Source organism: Malus sylvestris, chromosome 11 (genome assembly GCF_916048215.2).
Source record: "Malus sylvestris chromosome 11, drMalSylv7.2, whole genome shotgun sequence".
In the NCBI taxonomy this organism is placed as follows: Eukaryota; Viridiplantae; Streptophyta; class Magnoliopsida; order Rosales; family Rosaceae; genus Malus; species Malus sylvestris.
Window position 1 is genome coordinate 36,858,200 of NC_062270.1, and position 20,715 is coordinate 36,878,914.

At 36.0% G+C, this 20,715-nt stretch overlaps 1 protein-coding gene and 2 long non-coding RNA genes across 6 annotated transcripts in view; all 3 read left to right on the forward strand.

Moving 5' to 3' along the window:
* LOC126589992 (probable leucine-rich repeat receptor-like serine/threonine-protein kinase At3g14840) overlaps positions 1-19,992 on the forward strand; it is a 52,280-nt gene extending 32,288 nt beyond the window's left edge. Inside the window, exons 1-24 of one of the 4 annotated variants that reach the window (XM_050255460.1) lie at positions 8,199-8,514; positions 8,868-9,048; positions 13,246-13,317; positions 13,466-13,534; positions 13,821-13,892; positions 13,995-14,066; positions 14,215-14,286; positions 14,397-14,468; positions 14,556-14,627; positions 14,713-14,784; positions 14,867-14,938; positions 15,153-15,224; positions 15,611-15,667; positions 15,834-15,893; positions 15,980-16,015; positions 16,160-16,197; positions 16,301-16,689; positions 16,845-17,040; positions 17,539-17,685; positions 18,040-18,158; positions 18,285-18,495; positions 18,612-18,849; positions 19,135-19,285; positions 19,420-19,992. In XM_050255460.1, coding sequence (XP_050111417.1) covers positions 8,412-8,514; positions 8,868-9,048; positions 13,246-13,317; positions 13,466-13,534; positions 13,821-13,892; positions 13,995-14,066; positions 14,215-14,286; positions 14,397-14,468; positions 14,556-14,627; positions 14,713-14,784; positions 14,867-14,938; positions 15,153-15,224; positions 15,611-15,667; positions 15,834-15,893; positions 15,980-16,015; positions 16,160-16,197; positions 16,301-16,689; positions 16,845-17,040; positions 17,539-17,685; positions 18,040-18,158; positions 18,285-18,495; positions 18,612-18,849; positions 19,135-19,285; positions 19,420-19,815 — 3,039 coding nt within the window. In that variant the 5' untranslated portion in view covers positions 8,199-8,411 and the 3' untranslated portion in view covers positions 19,816-19,992. Of the gene's footprint in view, positions 1-8,198; positions 8,515-8,867; positions 9,049-13,245; positions 13,318-13,465; positions 13,535-13,820; positions 13,893-13,994; positions 14,067-14,214; positions 14,287-14,396; positions 14,469-14,555; positions 14,628-14,712; positions 14,785-14,866; positions 14,939-15,152; positions 15,225-15,610; positions 15,668-15,833; positions 15,894-15,979; positions 16,016-16,159; positions 16,198-16,300; positions 16,690-16,844; positions 17,041-17,538; positions 17,686-18,039; positions 18,159-18,284; positions 18,496-18,611; positions 18,850-19,134; positions 19,286-19,419 lie in introns of those variants that run through there. The other 3 variants (XM_050255461.1, XM_050255462.1, XM_050255463.1) reach the window with 3 other exon arrangements.
* Positions 4,905-6,052, forward strand: LOC126590008 (uncharacterized). The gene is made up of 2 exons (XR_007612027.1): positions 4,905-4,973; positions 5,834-6,052. It is a non-coding gene; the product is annotated as an uncharacterized LOC126590008 (long non-coding RNA).
* LOC126590007 (uncharacterized) lies at positions 9,055-10,225 on the forward strand. The gene is made up of 2 exons (XR_007612025.1): positions 9,055-9,409; positions 9,866-10,225. It is a non-coding gene; the product is annotated as an uncharacterized LOC126590007 (long non-coding RNA).
* Positions 19,993-20,715: the final 723 nt, after the last annotated feature.

Genomic DNA, 20,715 nt, shown 5'->3' on the forward strand with positions numbered 1-20,715 from the left:
GTTTTGGGGAGTGTAGGAGAGGCAGCAGTGGATGTTTTACTTGTGGATAGATGGGTCATAGGGCTGCCCAATGCCCTCAGAGTCAGCAGAGACCCTAGTAGCCTTCTTTCCCACCACCTGCACCGTCCCAGCAAGCTTCAAGATCTGGTGGTTATGCTCAAACTGGACGAGGAGGTGCCTACCACTATTAAGGTGACGCCGCTCCTTACACCTCAGGACAACATCAGTATTCTCAGGACCCTCAGTATCAGAGTGGGTACCCTCAGTATCAGGGAGGATTTATGTCTTATTAGCCTCATTCAATCGGAGGATATCAGTGGTAGCAAGGGGGACAGCCCCAGCAGGGAGAGATTGCTGCTAGTAGTGCAGGATCTTCGAGGCAGTCGGGTCAGCAGAGGCAATGATGTGGTATTCATGCCAACAGAGGTAGTGGTGGACGACAGCAGAATCAGGGGCGTATCCACAACATGTCACTGCAAGATGCCCAGAATAATCTAGATTTAATCATGGGTACGTTAAATATTCTTGGTCATTTTGCTAGAGTATTGATTGATTGTGGTGCTACACATTCTGTTATTTCTCATACATTTGCTCAAGTGACGCAACCTCATCCTACACCTTTAGGATATAATTTAGAATTTTCTATGCCTAGAGGGGATAGATGTTTTGTGGATTGGGTATATCCGGGATGTCCAGTGATAGTAGAGGATGTTGTTATGCCGGCTAATCTTATGTCGTTGGATATTATGGATTTTGATGTGATTTTGGGCATTGATTGGTTGCACTATAATCGTGCCAAGATAGATTGTTATGGGAAGACAGTCACATTTCATCGTATCGGATTACCTGAAGTTACATTTGTAAGAGAGCCTAGTAGGGTGAGACATGGTATTATTTCAACTATGAAAGCAAAGAGAATGTTGTCGAAAGGTTGTCAGGGATATTTGGCTCATGTGGTGTTGAATGATGATGCTCCTAGTAGTGTGGAAGATGTTCGTGTGGTCAGATATTTTTCGTATGTATTCCCTAAGGATTTGCCTGGATTGCCGCCAGATAGAGAGGTGGAGTTTGTTATTGATCTACTTCCAGGTACGAATCCTATATCCTTAACTCTTTATAAAATGGCTCATGCTGAATTGAGGGAATTGAAAGTACAGTTGCAAGAGTTAGTGGATAAAGTTTTTATTCACCCGAGTACTTCACATTGGGGAGCTCCAGTTTTATTCGTGAGGAAGAAAGATGGAACTTTGAGGCTGTGCATTGATTACAGGCAATTGAATCGGGTAACCATTAAAAACCGTTATCCATTGCCTCGTATAGATGATTTATTTGATCAACTCAGAGGTGCCTGTGTATTTTCTAAGATTGACTTGAGGTCGGGATACTATCAGTTGAAGATTAAAAATGAAGATGTCCCTAAAACCGCATTCAGGACTCGATATGGTCATTATGAGTTTCTTGTGATGTCATTCGGGTTAACTAATGCACCAGCAGCTTTTATGGATTTGATGAATCGAGTATTCCAGCCATATTTGAACAGGTTTATTATTGTCTTCATTGACGATATTCTGGTATATTCTAAGTCTAAGGCTGAGCATGCTAGACATCTAAAGTTGGTGTTGAGCAGTTTGAGGGAACACCAACTATATGCTAAGTTTAGCAAATGTGAATTTTGGTTGAATCAAGTATCATTTTTGGGACATGTCGTTTCTTCTCAAGACATTCAAGTGGATTCTCAGAAAGTGGCAGCTGTGGAGAATTGGGAACAACCTCGAACCGTCACCGAGATACGGAGTATTCTTGGCCTAGCAGGCTATTATAAACGGTTCGTTAAGGATTTTTCAGTGATTGCTTTGCCATTGACGGGGTTAACTCGAAAGGATGTTAAGTTTGAGTGGGATAATAAATGTGAGCAAAGTTTTCAGCAGTTGAAATATTATCTCACTCATGCACCTGTTCTAACACTTCCAGATGATAACGGTAATTATGAGGTCTATAGTTATGCTTCTCTTAATGGTTTGGGTTGTGTATTGATGCAACATGATAGGGTAATTGCTTATGTTTCGAGACAGTTGAAACCTCATGAGAAGAATTACCCTACACATGATTTGGAGTTAGCAGCTATCATCTTTGCCTTGAAGATTTGGAGACATTATCTTTATGGTGAGAAATGCAAGATCTTCACAAATCATAAGAGTCTTCAGTATTTGTTTACTCAGAGAGATCTTAATCTTCGACAGCGGAGGTGGATTGAGTTACTTAGTGACTATGATTGCACGATTGAGTATCATCCTGGTCATGTAAATGCTGTGGTGAATGCACTTAGTTGGAAAACTCCAGTCAGACTTAATGCCATTTATGATTGCCACGTTCCTCTTCTAGCAGATTTGAGATCCACTGGAGTGGAGTTAGGAGTGGAAGATCGAGAAGAAGCCTTGCTTACTAATTTTCAGGTTAGGCCAATTTTAATTGACCGTGTGCTTGAAGCTCAGATGTATGATGAGGAGACCCAGGAAATAATTCAAGCAAGAAATCAAAGAAAAAATAAAGATTTCGGGATTCGAGAATATGATGGTATGCTTATGCAGGAAAGCAGAATGTATGTGCCAAATAATGCAGAGTTAAAGAAAGAAATTTTGGATGAAGCACACATTTCAGCATATGCGATGCATCCAGAAGGCACTAAGATGTATCATGCCATTAGACCATTTTATTATTGGCCAGGTATGAAAAGAGAAATTGCCGAATATGTGAGTAGGTATGCCATTTGCCAATAGGTTAAAGTTGAAAGGAAGAAGCCGTTTAGGTTGATGCAACCACTTCCCGTTCCACAGTGGAAATGAGAAAATATTACTATGAATTTTGTGTACAAGCTTCCTCGTACACAGAATGGATATGACGGCATTTGGGTGGTAGTTGATCGGCTTACGAAGTCAGCACATTTTATTCCAGTGAGGGAGAAGTATTCGTTAAGCCGATTAGCTAAGTTATTTACATCGCAGATTGTGAAGTATCATGGTGTGCCAGTTAATATTATCTCAAATCGGGATCTCAGATTTACTTCCAAGTTCTGGATAGCATTCCAGGAAGCTCTTGGTACGAGATTGCTTTATAGTACAACATATCACTTTTAGACAGATGGACAATCTGATAGAACTATTCAGACATTAGAGGATATGTTGAGATCTTCAATGCTGCAGTTTTGAGATAGTTGGCATGATTGTTTGGATTTGATGGAGTTCGCCTACAACAACAGTTATCATTCGAGTATTAGTATGGCACCATTTGAGGCACTTTATGGGAAATCTTGTCGTACGCCTCTATGTTGGTCAGAGGTTGGCGAAATAGTTTTAGTGGGCCAGAGATTGTGGATGTGACTACTCAAAATGTTCAGGTAATTAAGTCTAACCTGAAAGCGGCCCAAGATCGACAAAAGAGAGTAGCAGACAAGCACGCCACTGATCGGAAGTATAATGAAGGTCATTGGGTACTTCTAAAGCTATCATCTTGGAAGGGTGTTGTACGATTTGGAAAGAAAGGAAACTTGAGTCCTAGGTACATTGGACCATATATGATCACCGAACGAGTTGGTGAGGTTGCTTACAGGCTTGAGTTGCCTCCAGAGTTATCCAAAGTGCACGATGTGTTTCATGTTTCGATGCTCCGACATTATGTTTCAGATCCTTCACATGTGATTCCTCCTCAACCTTTGGAAATTAATCCGGATTTGACTTATGATAAGGAACCAATGACTCTATTGGATTGGAAGGATAAGGAACTAAGGAATAAGACTGTGCGCTTGGTGAAAGTATTATGGAGAAATCATTCAGTGGAAGAAGCTACTTGGGAGACCGAGGATCAAATGAGAGAGATGTATCCATGCTTGTTCTATGATTATTAGTGGATGTATTGGTTGTATGTAATTTCGAGGACGAAATTTTATAAGGTGGGGAGATTGTCACAGCCTGTCCCGGAAGATTATTCTCGATGACGTGAAGTGACAATTTTACCCTTGGACGTTAAAGTATGTTGTGTGATTTAAATTGGATTTTGGACCCATTCATTAATTTCCTAAGTCTTTGGACCCAATTGGAAGTAAGGAAATTGTTTGTTTTGATTGGTGACCCAAAAATCTGGACCACACATCTTTTCTCTCTCTCACTCTCCCGTACTTTCTCTTTTCTCTCTCGGACTCACACTCTTTTCCCTCTCCTCCGTACAGACAACCTTGAACCAAGCCAAATCTTCACAGATCGAGGAAGAAAATGGTACCATTGTGTTCGTGAGGACCATACGAGTTCAAAGGTACCCATTTCAGGTAAGTACTCGTTCGATATCACGTTAAAAACTCAAGCTTCGAGTTGAGCACTATTCATGAACTTTTGAATGGTTATGTTTTAGGACAATCCAAGCTCACAGCGAGCTCTAGGAGGTTCTCACGAAGCTCAGAGTGCTTCGTTGGCTCGGTTTTGACGTCGGGATCACGAGGTTCGAAGGTGGCCAGTTTTGGTAGAATTTTTCGACTAGTTTTCGAGGGATTTGAAGCTCCCAAGAGGTATAACCTTCTTCCTCTCGTGATTTATGGCATTCTGGTGAAAATTGTGTGAAAAATGGTGCAAAAACGAGCGAGAAAAAGGCAGTTGCAGGGTATGCCCAAAATCCGGCGTCGGCGACACTGTTCTGGCGTTTGGAGGTTGAAGATGATGCGCGTGGGGCCGTGCCCTCCCCGGCGCGTGAGGGCTCGTGAGCCACAGAAAATTTATTTTAAAAATATCACGATGTTCGTGAGGTTGTGTAGGTCGCGTTGGTATATTCAAATACCAAAATTGAGCTTTGTATGAGAAGTTATTAGCTAGTTTTGTGTATGTGCTTTAAAATAACGTTTTTATCGTTAATTCACATATAGGTGAGACTTATCCTGAGGACGAGCGTATCCACGGTCGACTCAGGGGTTACGACCCGTCGACATACCAGTGAGTGGGCTTTTAGTTTTCAGTATATAATTATATACTTGATATTTTCCCAGAAAAATATGTTTAAATGATAATATGCCATAAATGCCATGCATATACAATTATGTTTCGTGTATGAATTGGTGTGTGATACCTTATATATATAAATGTGGTGTTGTGGAGGCACAGGTAAGTTCAGATAAGTTATGTTTGGTTATGTGAATCATCGATGATGTGATATGTGATTGAATAATGTTGAGCTCATTAAACTGCACCTAGGGTGATTGTGATTTAGCCAGTGATATGAAGTACTTACCTATTTATTTACGTCACCTCCCGCACTATATGCTCATATTGGATCCAACTTAAGTGCACAGTCTTGTCGTACAAACCTTATTTATGGTTCCGACTCGTAGGTGACTAGCGATTTATCTCCCGGCTATTATGAGAGTAAAATTGAGCATAATTATATTACATCCAATCTTGTCGTACAAACCCCTTTTTAGTGGTTCCGACTTATGTGCAATATATTGTCGTATAGGTCATTGTACTGACTCTGACTAGATTGACTTTTGAGCTATGAAGTCAGCCGTACAGACTACCATATGGGTTCCGGCTAACATATCATATTTCTATGAAATCATTCTTACCTGGATTGTTTACTTTGTTATATTTTGGAATGGCATACATATGCTTATGATTATGTGAAGTATGATTTGAATTGATATATTTTCATATTCATTTATGTATATGCTTATATTCTGATTCTGGAAAAAATTATACATGTTTTACAACGAGGGGTTATATATGTTAATAAATGAAATGGTTTTGTAAAACATTTGTTTTTGCCCACTCACGTTTTCTGTTTTGCGCCCCTCCAGGTTTTAAGTAAGCTTGATGTTGGTGGCTTGATGACGTCGGCAATTCTGACCTATCTAAATAATAGTAGGACATTCCTGGTACTGTATAACTAGTATTTGTCCTACTGGACTACACCTAAACTTTATGCTCTGATTAGGAGTGTTTACTGTTGTAACTAACTCCTATCACTCCCTGTTTAATAGTGCACTCTAGTAATGTGATTCTTAATTATTCGTATATTTTCTTATCATTATTGTTTCCGCACTGTGCACATGGCTACGTCACTCTCACGTGACGGCCAGCATGCTTTTATCTCGGTCGGGGTGTGTCAATTTATTTTTAAATTGACTAAAATGCAAAATTCTCATATATTAAAAAAAATTGCGGTAATTATAAAGGAATTTTAATGAAAAACCCGCAGTACTATTTATTTTAACGAAAAATTACATTTTTACATTAAAAAGTCAATCCTTATACTATTCACTTTACTTTTTATTTTGTCCTTATCGTTAAAACTCAAAAATTTTAAACTATTTTTATTAGTTTTCCTTAATTATAAAGGATCCATCCATCTGAACTATTTGCAGTTTTACTTAAAAAAAATTAGTTCACATACGTCTCCGTCATCCATTTATGATTACATGACTAAAATTTCACATTCGTCTCAATCAACCATGTATGTTAAAATTGACTAAATGCAAAATTCTCATATATTAAAAAAAATTAATTGCAATAATTATAAAAAAGTTTTAATGAAAAGTTTGCGGTACTGTTTACTTTAAAGAAAAATCACATTTTTACACTAAAAAATCAATATTGATTCTATTCGTTTTAACCTTTATTTTGTCTTTATGATTAAAACTCAAAGTTTTCAAACCATTATCATTAGTTTTCTTTAATTACAAGGTATCTATCCATCTAAACTATTTGCAGTTTTACTTAAAAAAAATATTTCACATACGTCTTAGTCATCCATTTATGATTACATGACTAAAATTCACATACGTCTCATCAACCATTTAGGTTAAAATTGACTAAAATGCAAAATTCTCATATATTAAAGTCTTTAAATTGGATCCTTATGAAAGAATTTCACTTGGGTGTGTATGCATATCTTTAGCTGAATCTGACCGGCCTTCGGTATCGGTAAAAAAAAGGTTTTCAAAATCATTTTTATGATATTTTTCTACTAGAATTTGTCTTTGATTAGTATTTTGCATGGACTATGTTCGAGAGAGAGCGACCAAACTTGATATCGGCAGGCGTTCACTGTTTAGTAATACATAGTCCATACAAATTTTGGTGCTGATTATCTAAATTACATATTAATAAAATTTTCATTGTCAACCAAAAGTTTATGAAATTACCATTCTAACCCTTTAATTAAAACTAAACATATATAAGGAATGTAGGCAGTAATATAATTTTACACAACCAAATTTTTTTTTTTTTCAAAGCCGCACTTATATGTGATTCTAATATATCTCTAATTTAAAAATTAAAAAGTAAAGCTCTCTCCTCTCTCTCCCTATCCCACGCTCTCTCTCCCTCTTTTCCTCTCTCCTTCCATTTTAAATACAAAAAATACAAAATTTTCACACACATTTTGTATGTGGTCATATGCTAGTATTCCACATTATGATCCAATACTTTTTGGTAATTTAGGTCAACTACATATTAATAAAATCCTCATTGTCAACCAAAAGTTTATGAAATTACTATTCTAACCCTTTAATTAAAACTGAACATATATAAGAACTGTGGGCAGTAATATAATTTCACACAATCAAAATTTTGTTTTTTTTTTCATAGCCTCACCTATATGTGATTCTAACATAACTCTAATTAAAAAATATAAAAAGTAAAGCTCTCTCCTCTCTCTCCCCATCCCACGCTTTCTCTCTCTTTTCCTCTCTCCTTCCATTTTAAATACAAAAAATACAAAATTTTCACACACATTTTGTGTGTGGGCATATACTAGTATTCCGCAGTATGATCCAATACTTTTTGGTAATTTAGGTTATGATAATCAATTCAATAACTCCCAACTTATACCTATATAGCCAAAAGTAATATAAGGGGCAGATTTATGTCACCATATTTTTACACAACTTTTGATACTTGTTTTTGTGAGGCTCATTCCGTAATGTATTTCAAGGATCCAAACGTCTATATTTTAGGTTTCCCTCAAATATTATGTTTACCAAAAATCACTTAAATATGAAATCATATGACCGTTGAATGTCTTAACGGTTTTATATTTGGTTCATTTTTTGCAAGAATGATATATGAAAAAATTTCTCAAAAATTGATGGTTCATTTTTTGGTTTTAAGGGCAAGTAAGGTAACACAAGTCATTGACTTCCGTTCGTGTCCTTCGAGGTCCACTCATTCCCTCCCCTCAAGCGAATAAAAAGCTGTATTTCAGACTCATTCTCCTTACAAGTCTGTCGTCTTTCTTCGCCACTCTCACAAATTTTCATACATACAATCCAACAAATTCCAAAACCTCTCAACATATTCCATCCAGCTAGCTGCACAAACTGATTCTTTTGTCTCTGGTTTTCTCTTCAAATGTGAAAGACTTTGCCTAGAAAAATGATGATTATGTTCTTCCCTCGACTTCTTCCTCATTCTCTTTTCTTTGTAGCTTGCTTTGTAACTTTTGCCTTTGGAGCTACTCGATTGCCAAATGATGAAGGTACGAGTATAAATCTTTCTTAGTTTCCTTTTCTTCATTCTTTAAATGATAGTTTTAAGTTCGTTTGATAATTTTTTTTGAGTTTTCAAATTTGGTTTGGGTTGATTTTGGTTTTCAGTTTACATTTTTCCGAGAAGTGAAAACGGTTACCATAAATTAAAAAATCAAAATAAAAATGTTTATCAAATGGACCTTAGGCAAAGAGATATTTGTGTGAACTTAGTAGAAATTTTCAATCATATGATGCTGAGGTGCACTCTGTAGTTCTTGTCTATGCGTCAATTTTATTTTATTTTTACTATTTTGTTCAGCACGATGTTAATTTGTTGCATTTTATTTTGGCGTATATGCAGTGCAAACTTTGAAAGGCATAGCAAAGACACTGGGGAAGACGGGCTGGGATTTCAGTGGAGACGCAGATCCATGCAGCGGCCAATCTCCATGGACTAATACAAGCTCACCGAAAGAAATTCAGAATACCATCATCTGTCATTGCTCCGATGAAAACTCCACTGTCTGCCATATTACCAACATGTAAATCTCTCTCTCTCTCTCTCTCTCTCTCTCTCTCTCTCTCTCTCTCTCTCTCTCTCTCTCAAAAACAAACATGCCCGACTCAGAACTCAGTGAGATTTTTAAGTGTGCTTCCGGAACATGATATAACACGTGTTATTATATAAATTGTGGGTTACTTGTGTGAAAAAGTAGCACAATTTGAAAAATAAAACCTCATTCTACTTATATAACAACATGTGATGTACGTTCCGAACACAATTAAAAATTTCTGGATAAACAGTTTACTCGTTGTGTGTTTGAACGAGTTCCATCTCATGCAATATATAGAAATATTAAGAGCAAAATAAAGAAAAAGTTGAGAAAATAATTAGCCAATTAGGTGCTAAATTAGTCGAATAACTTGACTAAGCAAAAGCAACGTACATATTAGGCTCCTTTTGTTGTGAAAGGTTGAGAAGGATAGGATCAAAGTTGTTCAGTCTTTGTCATACCAATCACATTAAAGAGAAAAAACAAGAAAGGTCTACGTCCACGTACCATCCAGTCGATGAGTGAAGAAATATTAAAAAAAAAAGTCATTGTTTTTCATTTATATTATGATATGTGATGTACTGCTTGAAAAAATCTCTACTTAATGAGTGCTAGTAGCACAATTTGAAAAATAAAACTTCATTCTACTTATATAACAACATGTGATGTACGTTCCGAACACAATTAAAAATTTCTGGATAAACAGTTTACTCGGTGTGTGTTTGAACAAGTTCCATCTCATGCAATATATAGAAATATTAAGAGAAAAATAAAGAAAAAGTTGAGAAAATAATTAGCCAATTAGGTGCTAAATTAGTCGAATAACTTGACTAAGCAAAAGCAACGTACATATTAGGCTCCTTTTGTTGTGAAAGGTTGAGAAGGATAGGATCAAAGTTGTTCAGTCTTTGTTATACCAATCACATTAAAGAGAAAAAACAAGAAAGGTCTACGTCCACGTACCATCCAGTCGATGAGTGAAGAAATATTAAAAAAAAAAGTCATTTTTTTCACTTATATTATGATATGTGATGTACTGCTTGAAAAAATCTCTACTTAATGAGCGCTAGTAGCACAATTTGAAAAATAAAACCTCATTCTACTTATATAACAACATGTGATGTACGTTCCGAACACAATTAAAAATTTCTGGATAAACAGTTTACTCGTGTGTTTGAACGAGTTCCATCTCATGCAATATATAGAAATATTAAGAGAAAAATAAAGAAAAAGTTGAGAAAATAATTAGCCAATTAGGTGCTAAATTAGTCGAATAACTTGACTAAGCAAAAGCAACGTACATATTAGGCTCGTTTTGTTGTGAAAGGTTGAGAAGGATAGGATCAAAGTTTTTCAGTCTTTGTTATACCAATCACATTAAAGAGAAAAAACAAGAAAGGTCTACGTCCACGTACCATCCAGTCGATGAGTGAAGAAATATTAAAAAAAAAGTCATTTTTTTCACTTATATTATGATATATGATGTACTGCTTGAAAAAATCTCTACTTAATGAGCGCTTTCTCCTACATAGAATTTTTTTTTGTCAAAAAATAGATTTTGTTAGGTTAAATGTTAAATTAGTCAGCAACGGGGTTTGAATCCACGTCATCATGTAAGAGCTCAACACTTTTCTACCACTGTGGTAAAGGGTCACTTGCCTCCTATAGATAAAATTAACTATGCATGTAGACTAAGCGAGACGAATAACTTACATTGAACAAGTTAAATATCATAAAATTAATACGTGCAAATTTTTCTTAGCATGATATATAATATTATATCAAAAATATTAAAAATAATAAATTTGTTCGATGTAAACTGATCACAATTGTGCGGGAGAGATGTTTTTATTTCAGAGAGGGGATTAGCTGGTGATTTCGTCACAACAGTTTACCCTTTCAAAAGTCGAGAAAATTCATAGAGACAACAATAGAGATGTTGATTAGATGGTTGGAATTCGGTTTAGTGGACCCCATGTCTATTTGGTATAAAGTATCAATCAATTTTTCATTACATGTCCCCTAACCTAACCCCAAGCCCATGAAACCTCCAAAATGATCACAAGTGTGCGAGGAGAGATGTTTTTCTTTCAAAATGGGAATTAACTAGTGATTTCGTCAGGATAGTTCACCTTTTCGAAAGTGGGAAAAACTTATAAAAACAACGAGAGATGTTGATTAGATGGTTGGCATTCGGGTTTGTGGACCCCACGTCTATTTAGTATAAAGTAACAATCAATTTTTCATTACATGTCTCCTAACCTAACCCCAAGCCCATGAAACCTCCAAAATAAAGTAGGAATTATAAGGTCTAGTGTGGGCCTCATCGAGTTGCATATTGGCAACTTAGCACGTCGCATTCACTCATTCAACCTTATGTCGGGCCAGGTAGCTAGACCGATTGATTTCAATTAGATTTGAAGGATGTTAGTTTAAAGGGTGTGATATCCACACATCACATTTTATTTCTCACACATCTCTTTAATTTTCGGCCGTCGGATCGGATGAATTGAAGACTATCAATGGACATAAATTATCAAAGATGTGTGGGCCTCATCAAGTTGCATATTGGCAACTTGGCACGTTGCATTCACTCATTCAACCTTATGTCGGGCCAGGTAGCTAGACCGATTGATTTCAATTAGATTTGAAGGATGTTAGTTTAAAGGGTGTGATATCCACACATCACATTTTATTTCTCACACATCTCTTTAATTTTCGGCCGTCGGATCGGATGAATTGAAGAATATCAATGGACATAAATTATCAAAGATGTGTGAGAAGTAAAATGGGGTGTGTGGATAGCACACCCCTAGTTTAATAGCACAATCGAGCTCGTTTGTTTCTTTGTGATTTTCTCACGCCCCGACCCTAGCTTCAGAGAGATTTTTTAGTGTGCTAGGAGTACAGTCCGGTACATCAAGTATCATAATACAAGTGGTTAAATACTTGAAAAAGAACTTCCAACCGTTTGTATTATGACACTTAATGAACCAGATTTGTTCCTTACACACAAAATTTCTCTTAGCTTCGGGGGCGTAAAGATTTTAAGGCTCTTATTTTATATATGTAAAGCAAGTAAATGTTGCTACTGTTTAGAGCTATGAAAAGTGATCATCACTCGTCATTTTCTCTTCATGCACATTATTGATTTCTAGCCTTTCACGTTTCAAGGGACATGAATAAAACCAAGTTATGCAATAATCATTTTCTTAAAGCTATAAGTTATTTTTGACATGTAAGTTGGATTGAAAATTTCGATTTCAACCAATTCTGTTTTTGTCGGTTTACGAACAAAAATATGAAGAAAATTGGAACGCATCTTAAAATTAGGCTACTTTTGCCGTCGTTATACAATCACTAATTTGTGATCCATCAGTGGGTATAAAGCCAACGTTATTATGATATCTCTAGACCCTAGTGGGGTTTCCATTTTCCCAAATCCTTTACCCTCGGGATTTTTAATTTTTCTTCAACCGGCAACCAATTGGAAGTTTTTCTTGGTCTAATAAGACCTTGTTGCGCCTTCAAATTCAAGAAATGCAGAAGGACTGATCCATTTCTTTTATTGAATGACCAATTAAACATCAATTACAACCTACCATGGACCGCAATTCAAGTTTAGTTTATCTGCAAAATCGAGTTCATGGGATGTGACCAATTTGCTCAATTACTATAGCAATGTGTTTTTGAGCTGGCCATGAGCCAGCATAGGCGTTCTGTGGTACGCTGAGTTGTTAGAACTTGGTAATACTGCTGTGCTGTATTTAGGCTTGATTCTTACATACTTGATCAACGTACAAAATTTCGCAGTCACGAAGATTCTTGCATACTTCTTATACACGAACAACTCTGTATCGGCCTAGTTATTCGTTACAAAGTCAATGAAAGAATGATTCATAGTGTGCTTGTAACAAATACACATTTACCGTTTGTGTAATTCCTCAAGTTTTATTCTTTCTAAAGAACATTGGACATTTTCCTTCAGTTTTAAAGTATGAAAACCAGTTCCTTCTTCCTATTTAATTCCCTGACCAAAAGTAAGTATTTTCTGTGATAAATTAGTGTTTTACCTGTTTGGTCTCATTTCTGTGGCAGCTTTTCCTTTTAGTCACAGTATAGATGCATAATGAATATCTGTTAATTTGCAACTAATCTTTGAAACATTATTTTCTGAAAACACAGAATTCTAAAAGCCCAAGATTTGAAAGGAACACTCCCACTAGAGCTGGTAGATCTCACCTATCTTCAAGAAATGTAAGCACATTTTTACCCCTCCAAGTTTACATTATTTAAAAGAAAATAACTTTGTATCGTGTAAATCGTTTATTCTAATTTCATATATAGCTTACCTTTATGTCTGTTGCCAATGAGACAATAACTGGTTTCTTTCTTTCTCCTTCAGCGACCTGACCCGCAACTACCTGAGCGGTACCATCCCTCCAGAATGGAGCTCTCTTCCACTTTTGAACATGTACTGTCTTCTCTCAAACTGCATGCACTTCTGTGTTTGATGTTCGTGTCATTTTCTTATTGCTTCATTTGGTCACTCCAATGTTCTTCAGCCATTTCTTTCTTAAACTATAAATCTACTACATTTGGTTTTGTTCATGATGATGGGCTTCCGTGGTCATGAGGCGTTTGAATCATAAATATTGAATCGAACACATGGGGTTCATTGCCTTCGTATTGACGAACATGTTAATGTTATTGAGCCTCTTGCTTGATAAAAGTGATATTAAGACTAGTTTTTGATACAGATCCCTTCTTGGAAATCGTTTGACCGGTTCTATCCCCAAAGAGCTCGGAAACATCACCACCCTGAAGAGTTTGTGAGTGTTGATTGCGCATTTGTTTCTTGCTTACCCCATTTGATTCCATGGAGATCCTTAATGATGTTTTTTTAATCAATGGAATTGAATTTGTTTGTATAGGGACATCAGTTTCAATAATTTCTCTGGACCTCTCCCTCAGGAGCTTGGATCTTGGGCCCACATAGAAAGATTGTAAGAGTCCTTTTCGAATTTTACCGTGTTAAAAAGTATTTGGTTTATTTGGAGTTTTCTTTCTTGTAGACAAATTCTGGATGTTTTCACTAGTAAATCATCTACTTCTTTATCATTGATATAATGGTTATATCTATTTCGTACTTAGGCTGCTTTGCTCAAACAACTTTACTGGGGAGTTGCCAGAAACATTTGCAAAGCTTACCAAAATAAAGGACTTGTAAGTTTCTGTGGTTCTTTCTTCTTAAAGGTTTCCCGAGCACTTATACATTTTTTTTACTGCTTTCTGATACTAATTCGTATTTTCCCTTTTCTCCAATCATTATGCAGTCGGGTTAGTGACAGTCACTTTTTCGGGCAGATACCTGATTTTATTAAGAACTGGGCAAATCTTGAAAAACTGTGAGTGTTTTTCTTTTGTGTGTCATCTTTCTGCTATTTGATTCTGAATATTATCTCTAATTCATATGTTATGACTCGTTGAAACAGAGTGATTCAGGCTAGCGGTTTGACAGGGCCAATTCCTCCTGGCATTTCTCGTTTGACAAACTTAACTGACTTGTTAGTATATCCCGTCTCTATTTTTAAATACAAAACGATTAGCGATATGTGTAGTTTATGTTCATGGCTCAATTTTAACATGCAGGAGAATCACTGACTTGAGTGGACCTGAATCACCCATTCCTTCGCTCGAGAAGATGAAAAACATGAAGACACTGTGAGTTAATGGTTCCATGACACACAATTTCTGTCTGTACCAGAAGTCTTCTGTAAACTCATAGCTTTGGAGTCTGTTGCAGGATGTTGAGGAGTTGCAACCTTACTGGAAAGATACCTCTATATCTTGCACAAATGAAAAACTTGAAAACTTTGTAAGTACAAATGTCTTGGTCCCTATTTTTTCCGTCTTCAAATAAAAAATTTCTTCTAGATGTGATTCTACTAATTCAAGAATTATTGAAGTGACTTAGACAATGTTGGGCGGACTTTATGTTTCTGTATTTATTAAGAGAACATCTCTTTCAGATGTCATTTCCCTCTCTGTAGAGAGCACAACTAAACTGCGTTTGCTATTTGTTTGTGCAGAGACCTCAGCTTTAACAAGCTGACCGGAGAAATTCCAAGCAGCTTCGATAGTCTACCAAATGTGGCTTATATGTAAGCAATTGGAATGACCAATCCAGTCTTTCTTACATGAAATTCAAGCAGACATTCTTCAATGGTTTTGTTACACCCCAGCCTGACAAGCTGGAAGTATTTCAAATCACGATTACTATAATTATGAGTCACGGATTATACTGCAATGAAAATGAAAACGGCTCCTCTGCTCAGAAATGAAATGTTTAGTTTATTCATTAGAGTCATTACTGCTTATGCAATTAATTAACATAAGGTGATCACCTTTAGATGTGTCTTTCAGATGGAAGTACCGATCTAATCCACTTAGAGTTGGCAAACTCAAGTTTTCAAACCTTTACAGAGAAATTCCTAAGAACAAACACTATATTCTTTACTGAGTTTTTTTCTGTATTCATTATTTTTAGATTCTTAACTGGAAACTTGCTGACTGGACCTGTACCTGCTTGGCCAAGAGTCAACGTGTAAGCTTCTCTTCCAAATGCTACTCTTTAGCTACTAAGGAAATTTATGCTGTTTTTTTTACTAAGATAGATATAAAACTATTAAGCTCATAACTTATTTCACTAATTCTAATCAGCTAGAGACCTACAATTCAACAGAATTTGCATCATAGCTCTTTTTGTGCAGTGATCTTTCGTATAACAACCTCGCCATAGAGGATGCAAGTTGTCAACCACGAGGTGGCACGTAAGAATGTCTTCATTAGCTTGAAGTTAATCTGTTTGTGTTATGTGGAGATAAGCTTAACTTTTCATTTGTGTTAATTTCTGCAGTAACTTGTTTGCAAGCTCGTCAAAAGGAAATAGTTCGTAAGTTCAAATTAATCGTCTCAAAGCATGCACCTATAAATTTACTTCGGTATCCAATGGTGTATTCTTTACTATTTTTTTTTCCAATTTCGTCTCATTTATGATTGCTGACATTTTTTGTACCCTGAATTACTATATCCGGAGAATTATTTCATGTTTCAAAACTTCAGAGTGTCCAAAATGTAAGCCGAGTTTCTACACAAATAATTACCTTTATTTTTTCGATTCATTCTTTTTTAGTTTTCCTCCTCAATGCCTACTAATCTCCAATTTATTTTTTCATAGATTTGTACTACTCTCTCCATATAAATTGTGGTGGGAAACAATTTACGGTCCCTGGAGGAAAAGATACAGTATATGGTGATGACACATTTTCTGCTGGACCTTCATCATTTTACAAGAGCACAACAAATTGGGCATTAAGCAGCACCGGTTACTTCCCTGATGATGACCGCCCTTATGACACCTTTACATGGACTAATGAAACTAGACTCTCTATGGCCAATCCTCAGCTGTACATGAACGCACGCCTTTCTCCCATATCTCTAACTTATTTTGGGTTTTGTCTGGGAAATGGAAACTACACCGTAAACCTCCATTTTGCAGAGATAATGTTTAGAAATGGCAAAACATATAAAAGCTTGGGAAGGCGCATATTTGATATTTACATTCAGGTAAGTATCGCATCCACTTCCATAAATACCAGTGAATTATTCTAATTTTCAACAAGCATTGTTTATATTTTGGTCGATTTGAATGTTAACTTTCACATTTATGATCATGAAATGTTAAGCAACTAAATTAGTATATATACATATATATATTGCAGGGAAAACTAGTGAAGAAGGACTTCAATATCATGGATGAGGCTGGTGTGTTTGGTGATGTAGTCATACAGAACTTTACTGCTCCTGTAACTAATAATACATTGGAGATTCGTTTCTTTTGGGCTGGGAAAGGGACGACGGCCATCCCTTATAGAGGAGTCTATGGTCCACTTATTTCAGCTATTTCAGTAGACCCAAGTAAGTTTTCACTGATCTGAGCTTCGTCTAATTACTATGTGTCGACCCTATGCATTGATATATCTACTAAATTAAGAGATCCGATTTCAGTTCTGAAAGGTTCTTCTTCTTCAATATTTCCTTTCCCTTGTAATTTCACAAAAATGCTTCTGTGTTTTTCTCCTGTTTTACGTAGTTTGAGCCAAGACTTGATAATATGTTGTTTTTTTCTAGGTGACGAGTATGCGCTTTTAAAAACAACAAAATTCAACTTTGAGGATTTTTAACTATTTACTTGAAAACTATCCAGTTCACTTAAGGAAACATATAATATTTACAACCATCCAAAGAAAGTTTGTTCGAGGGATTACTTATACTATCTACTTATTTAAGGATGCCCCAAAGACCGGGTTCAATCTTTTGTTTCTGTGTGCATTAGATAGCTGGTTGAGTAATCCACTCTCATATCAATTACATTTACATTTACTCTAATTTAAGCTATATTCTTTCTTCCGACAGACTTTGATCCCCCGCAACCTGGTGGAAGTGGCATGCCTGTACGTGCCGTGGTTGGAATTGTGGTTGGAGGAGTCTTCATTATACTACTGATATTTGGTATTCTTTGGAAGAGAGGCCTCCTAGGACAACAAAAGACATTGGAGGATGGTATTAATTTGCAGTTTCTTCTGTTATACTGGTTTTTCCTTTTTGTTTCTCCATTACTTTTTCTCTTTGAGCTTTTTTCGTAACTAAGTACGATATTTATGCTACTTTTCATGGTTCTCATGCATATTGACGTGCACCACAAAGACAGTAATTATTTAGATATTGAGCTGTCCGGCACTTTGATGTTGTTGTAATATATTTATCGTCCAAACACCATGATGCAAAGTGTCTGCCTATAGATCCAGTTACTTGTTAAATTCTAGAATCAGGCACAAAATATTAAGAACTAAGAATGCTATCGTTCTGAAAGTTTTCTTAAGACACAATTTCTTATGAGTTTTAGTTGTTATACAGATTTGAAGGGTGTGGACCTGCAAACTGGTAAATTTACCTTCAAGCAACTTAAAGATGCCACAAGCAACTTTAACAAAGCCAATAAGATTGGTGAAGGTGGTTTTGGTTCTGTTTTTAAGGTATTCTTCGGAGCAAATAATTTATTTGTTGATTACATTTTTTTTTTCTAATTTGATACTGTCTGTTCTAATGAAAGTTAATTTGCTCCATGGTGATGCGAATTTGACTTCCTTTCTCAAATGTAGGGCGTTCTAGCAGATGGCACCGTAATAGCCGTTAAGCAGCTTTCTTCCAAATCAAAGCAAGGGAATCGTGAATTTGTTAATGAGATTGGCATGATTTCTGCTCTGCAACACCGTCATCTTGTCAAGCTCCACGGATGTTGTATTGAAGGAAATCAACTATTGCTTGTCTATGAGTACCTGGAAAATAATAGCGTTGCTCATGCTTTGTTTAGTAAATATCAGTCTCGTTTGCAAAAGTTCATTTCATTCATAAAGTGGGCAGAAAAGATCTTATGCACTAAAAATATGTCCCTTACAACTAACTTTGTTTAATTTGGCAAATTGAAGGGGCAAACGAAAGTCATTTGAAGTTGGATTGGCCAACAAGGCACAAGATTTGTATTGGTACAGCAAGAGGTTTGGCTTTTCTTCATGAGGAATCAACATTGAAGGTCGTTCATAGAGACATCAAGGCTACTAATGTTTTGCTTGATAAAAATCTTAACCCGAAAATATCTGACTTTGGATTGGCCAAGCTTGATGAAGAGGATAATACACACATTAGCACCCGTATTGCTGGAACTTAGTGAGTCCCTAAACTTTTATTTATGTTCTTATTCTCTTGTTTTGATCTTCTTCCACCCTTAAAAAAGAAGATAGAGCAACGGAAAGTCTCTAACTTACATAAATTTTAACCTCAAAAAATCTTTGTTGTTTAAGAAATTTCAAGGGCAGATTTGTTCTTTCAATATAGTTGTATTACTGTGTATCTCTCTAACTATTGGATTAATCTTAAGTATTCAATTAGCAATATTTTTCCTGGTTATTTTAGCTAAATCTGGGTTAATGATATGATTTCATATTATTGCAGTGGATATATGGCGCCCGAATATGCAATGCGGGGTTATCTGACTCATAAAGCAGATGTCTATAGTTTTGGTATTCTCATATTGGAAATTGTTAGCGGGAGAAAAAACACAACTTACCGGAAAAAGGAAGCAAGCTTTTATATTCTTGATTGGGTAACATGAATCTACTTCTTAATTTAACTTCAATTTTCTCAATATACCTTATATGTGATAAAGTATGTTTGAATCTGTGAAGTTTAATCCAAAGACAGAGTTTATATTGCTTTTGTTTCTTCCATTTTTTGTAGGCACGACATCTAAAAGAGCAAGGGAATTTGATGGACCTAGTTGATCCAAGGTTGGGATCAGACTTTAACAAAGAGGAGATGATTGTTGCAATTAATGTGGCTCTTCTTTGTTGTAATGTTACTTCGACAGTTAGGCCTACCATGTCTTCGGTTGTGAGCATGCTCGAAGGAAAGGCTGTTGTTCAGGAGTTGGTCTCGGATCCAAATGCCGAGAGGATTGAGATCGATGCAATGAGGAAACATTTTCAATCTAGTTTTGGAAGGGGCACGGGCGAGAAACAGATAGAAACGGGGTCAACTGAAGGGCCATGGACTGCTTCGTCTGCGTCTACTCACGATCTGTATCCCGTCAATCCTGATTCAGATTACTGGGAGAACAGAAGCGAGAGAACTTGAGCTGCATGGTTATCAGTTTGACTCCACCTTAGCACACTCAAACATATCAGCTAATAAATCATTTGCATTTCCTCTAAACTATTTTCTTTTTTCTGTTTGATAATATAGTAGAAAGCAGAACTGAAGAAGTTTCTACAGCATGGTGATTATAAATTGTGAAATCAGCTCTTTTCGGTATTTGGTAGTATGATAAAATGATTTTCTTTTCGAATAATAAATTTATGCTTCAATACCTAGATTGGATCAATTGTTTCGATCAACTTCCTTCAAAATAAAAATCATAATCTGGGCTGCTAAGTTTGCAACATAGGGCAGAGTTTTAGTCGAAGGAAAATGGAATACGTTACTTGGCAGCTAAATTTTGGTATTTGAATGTTTTTGTGCTTATACTGCTAAGTATAAAATAATGGCTCATGCTGTTACTAAAATAAAAAACGGGTATCATAAAAAGCTTCCAGCTTCATAATTTTATTATCACAAATCATCACTAACGTTTTAAAAAGTCAGCTAAGTTCAGGCAAGTTTCATTGTATTACAAATACAAAAGTTGTAAAGGAAGGGAATAGAGTAAGTTGGTTGAACACTATACTATTTTGGCTATGTGGTTGTTTGTGAAGAGAGTAGGTAATGTACACCAAAATTGAAAAGGAGGGGAATACAGCAAGTTGGTTGAGAGAAGGAACTTAATTTAGTAAAATCGGAAATCATTTACGGAGGATTTTCTACAAAAAATATATAGCTAATATATAAGGTATGCAAGATTCAAAGAATGTGCACGAAAAGAAAAATGATACGTGACATAAATCATTCCCAAAAGATAAACAAATTGCCAAGTTTTCTAAAAATTAGTTCTGGAAGTTCTGGAATTTACTGCAATTGGATTGATTTTGATTGTTGTAG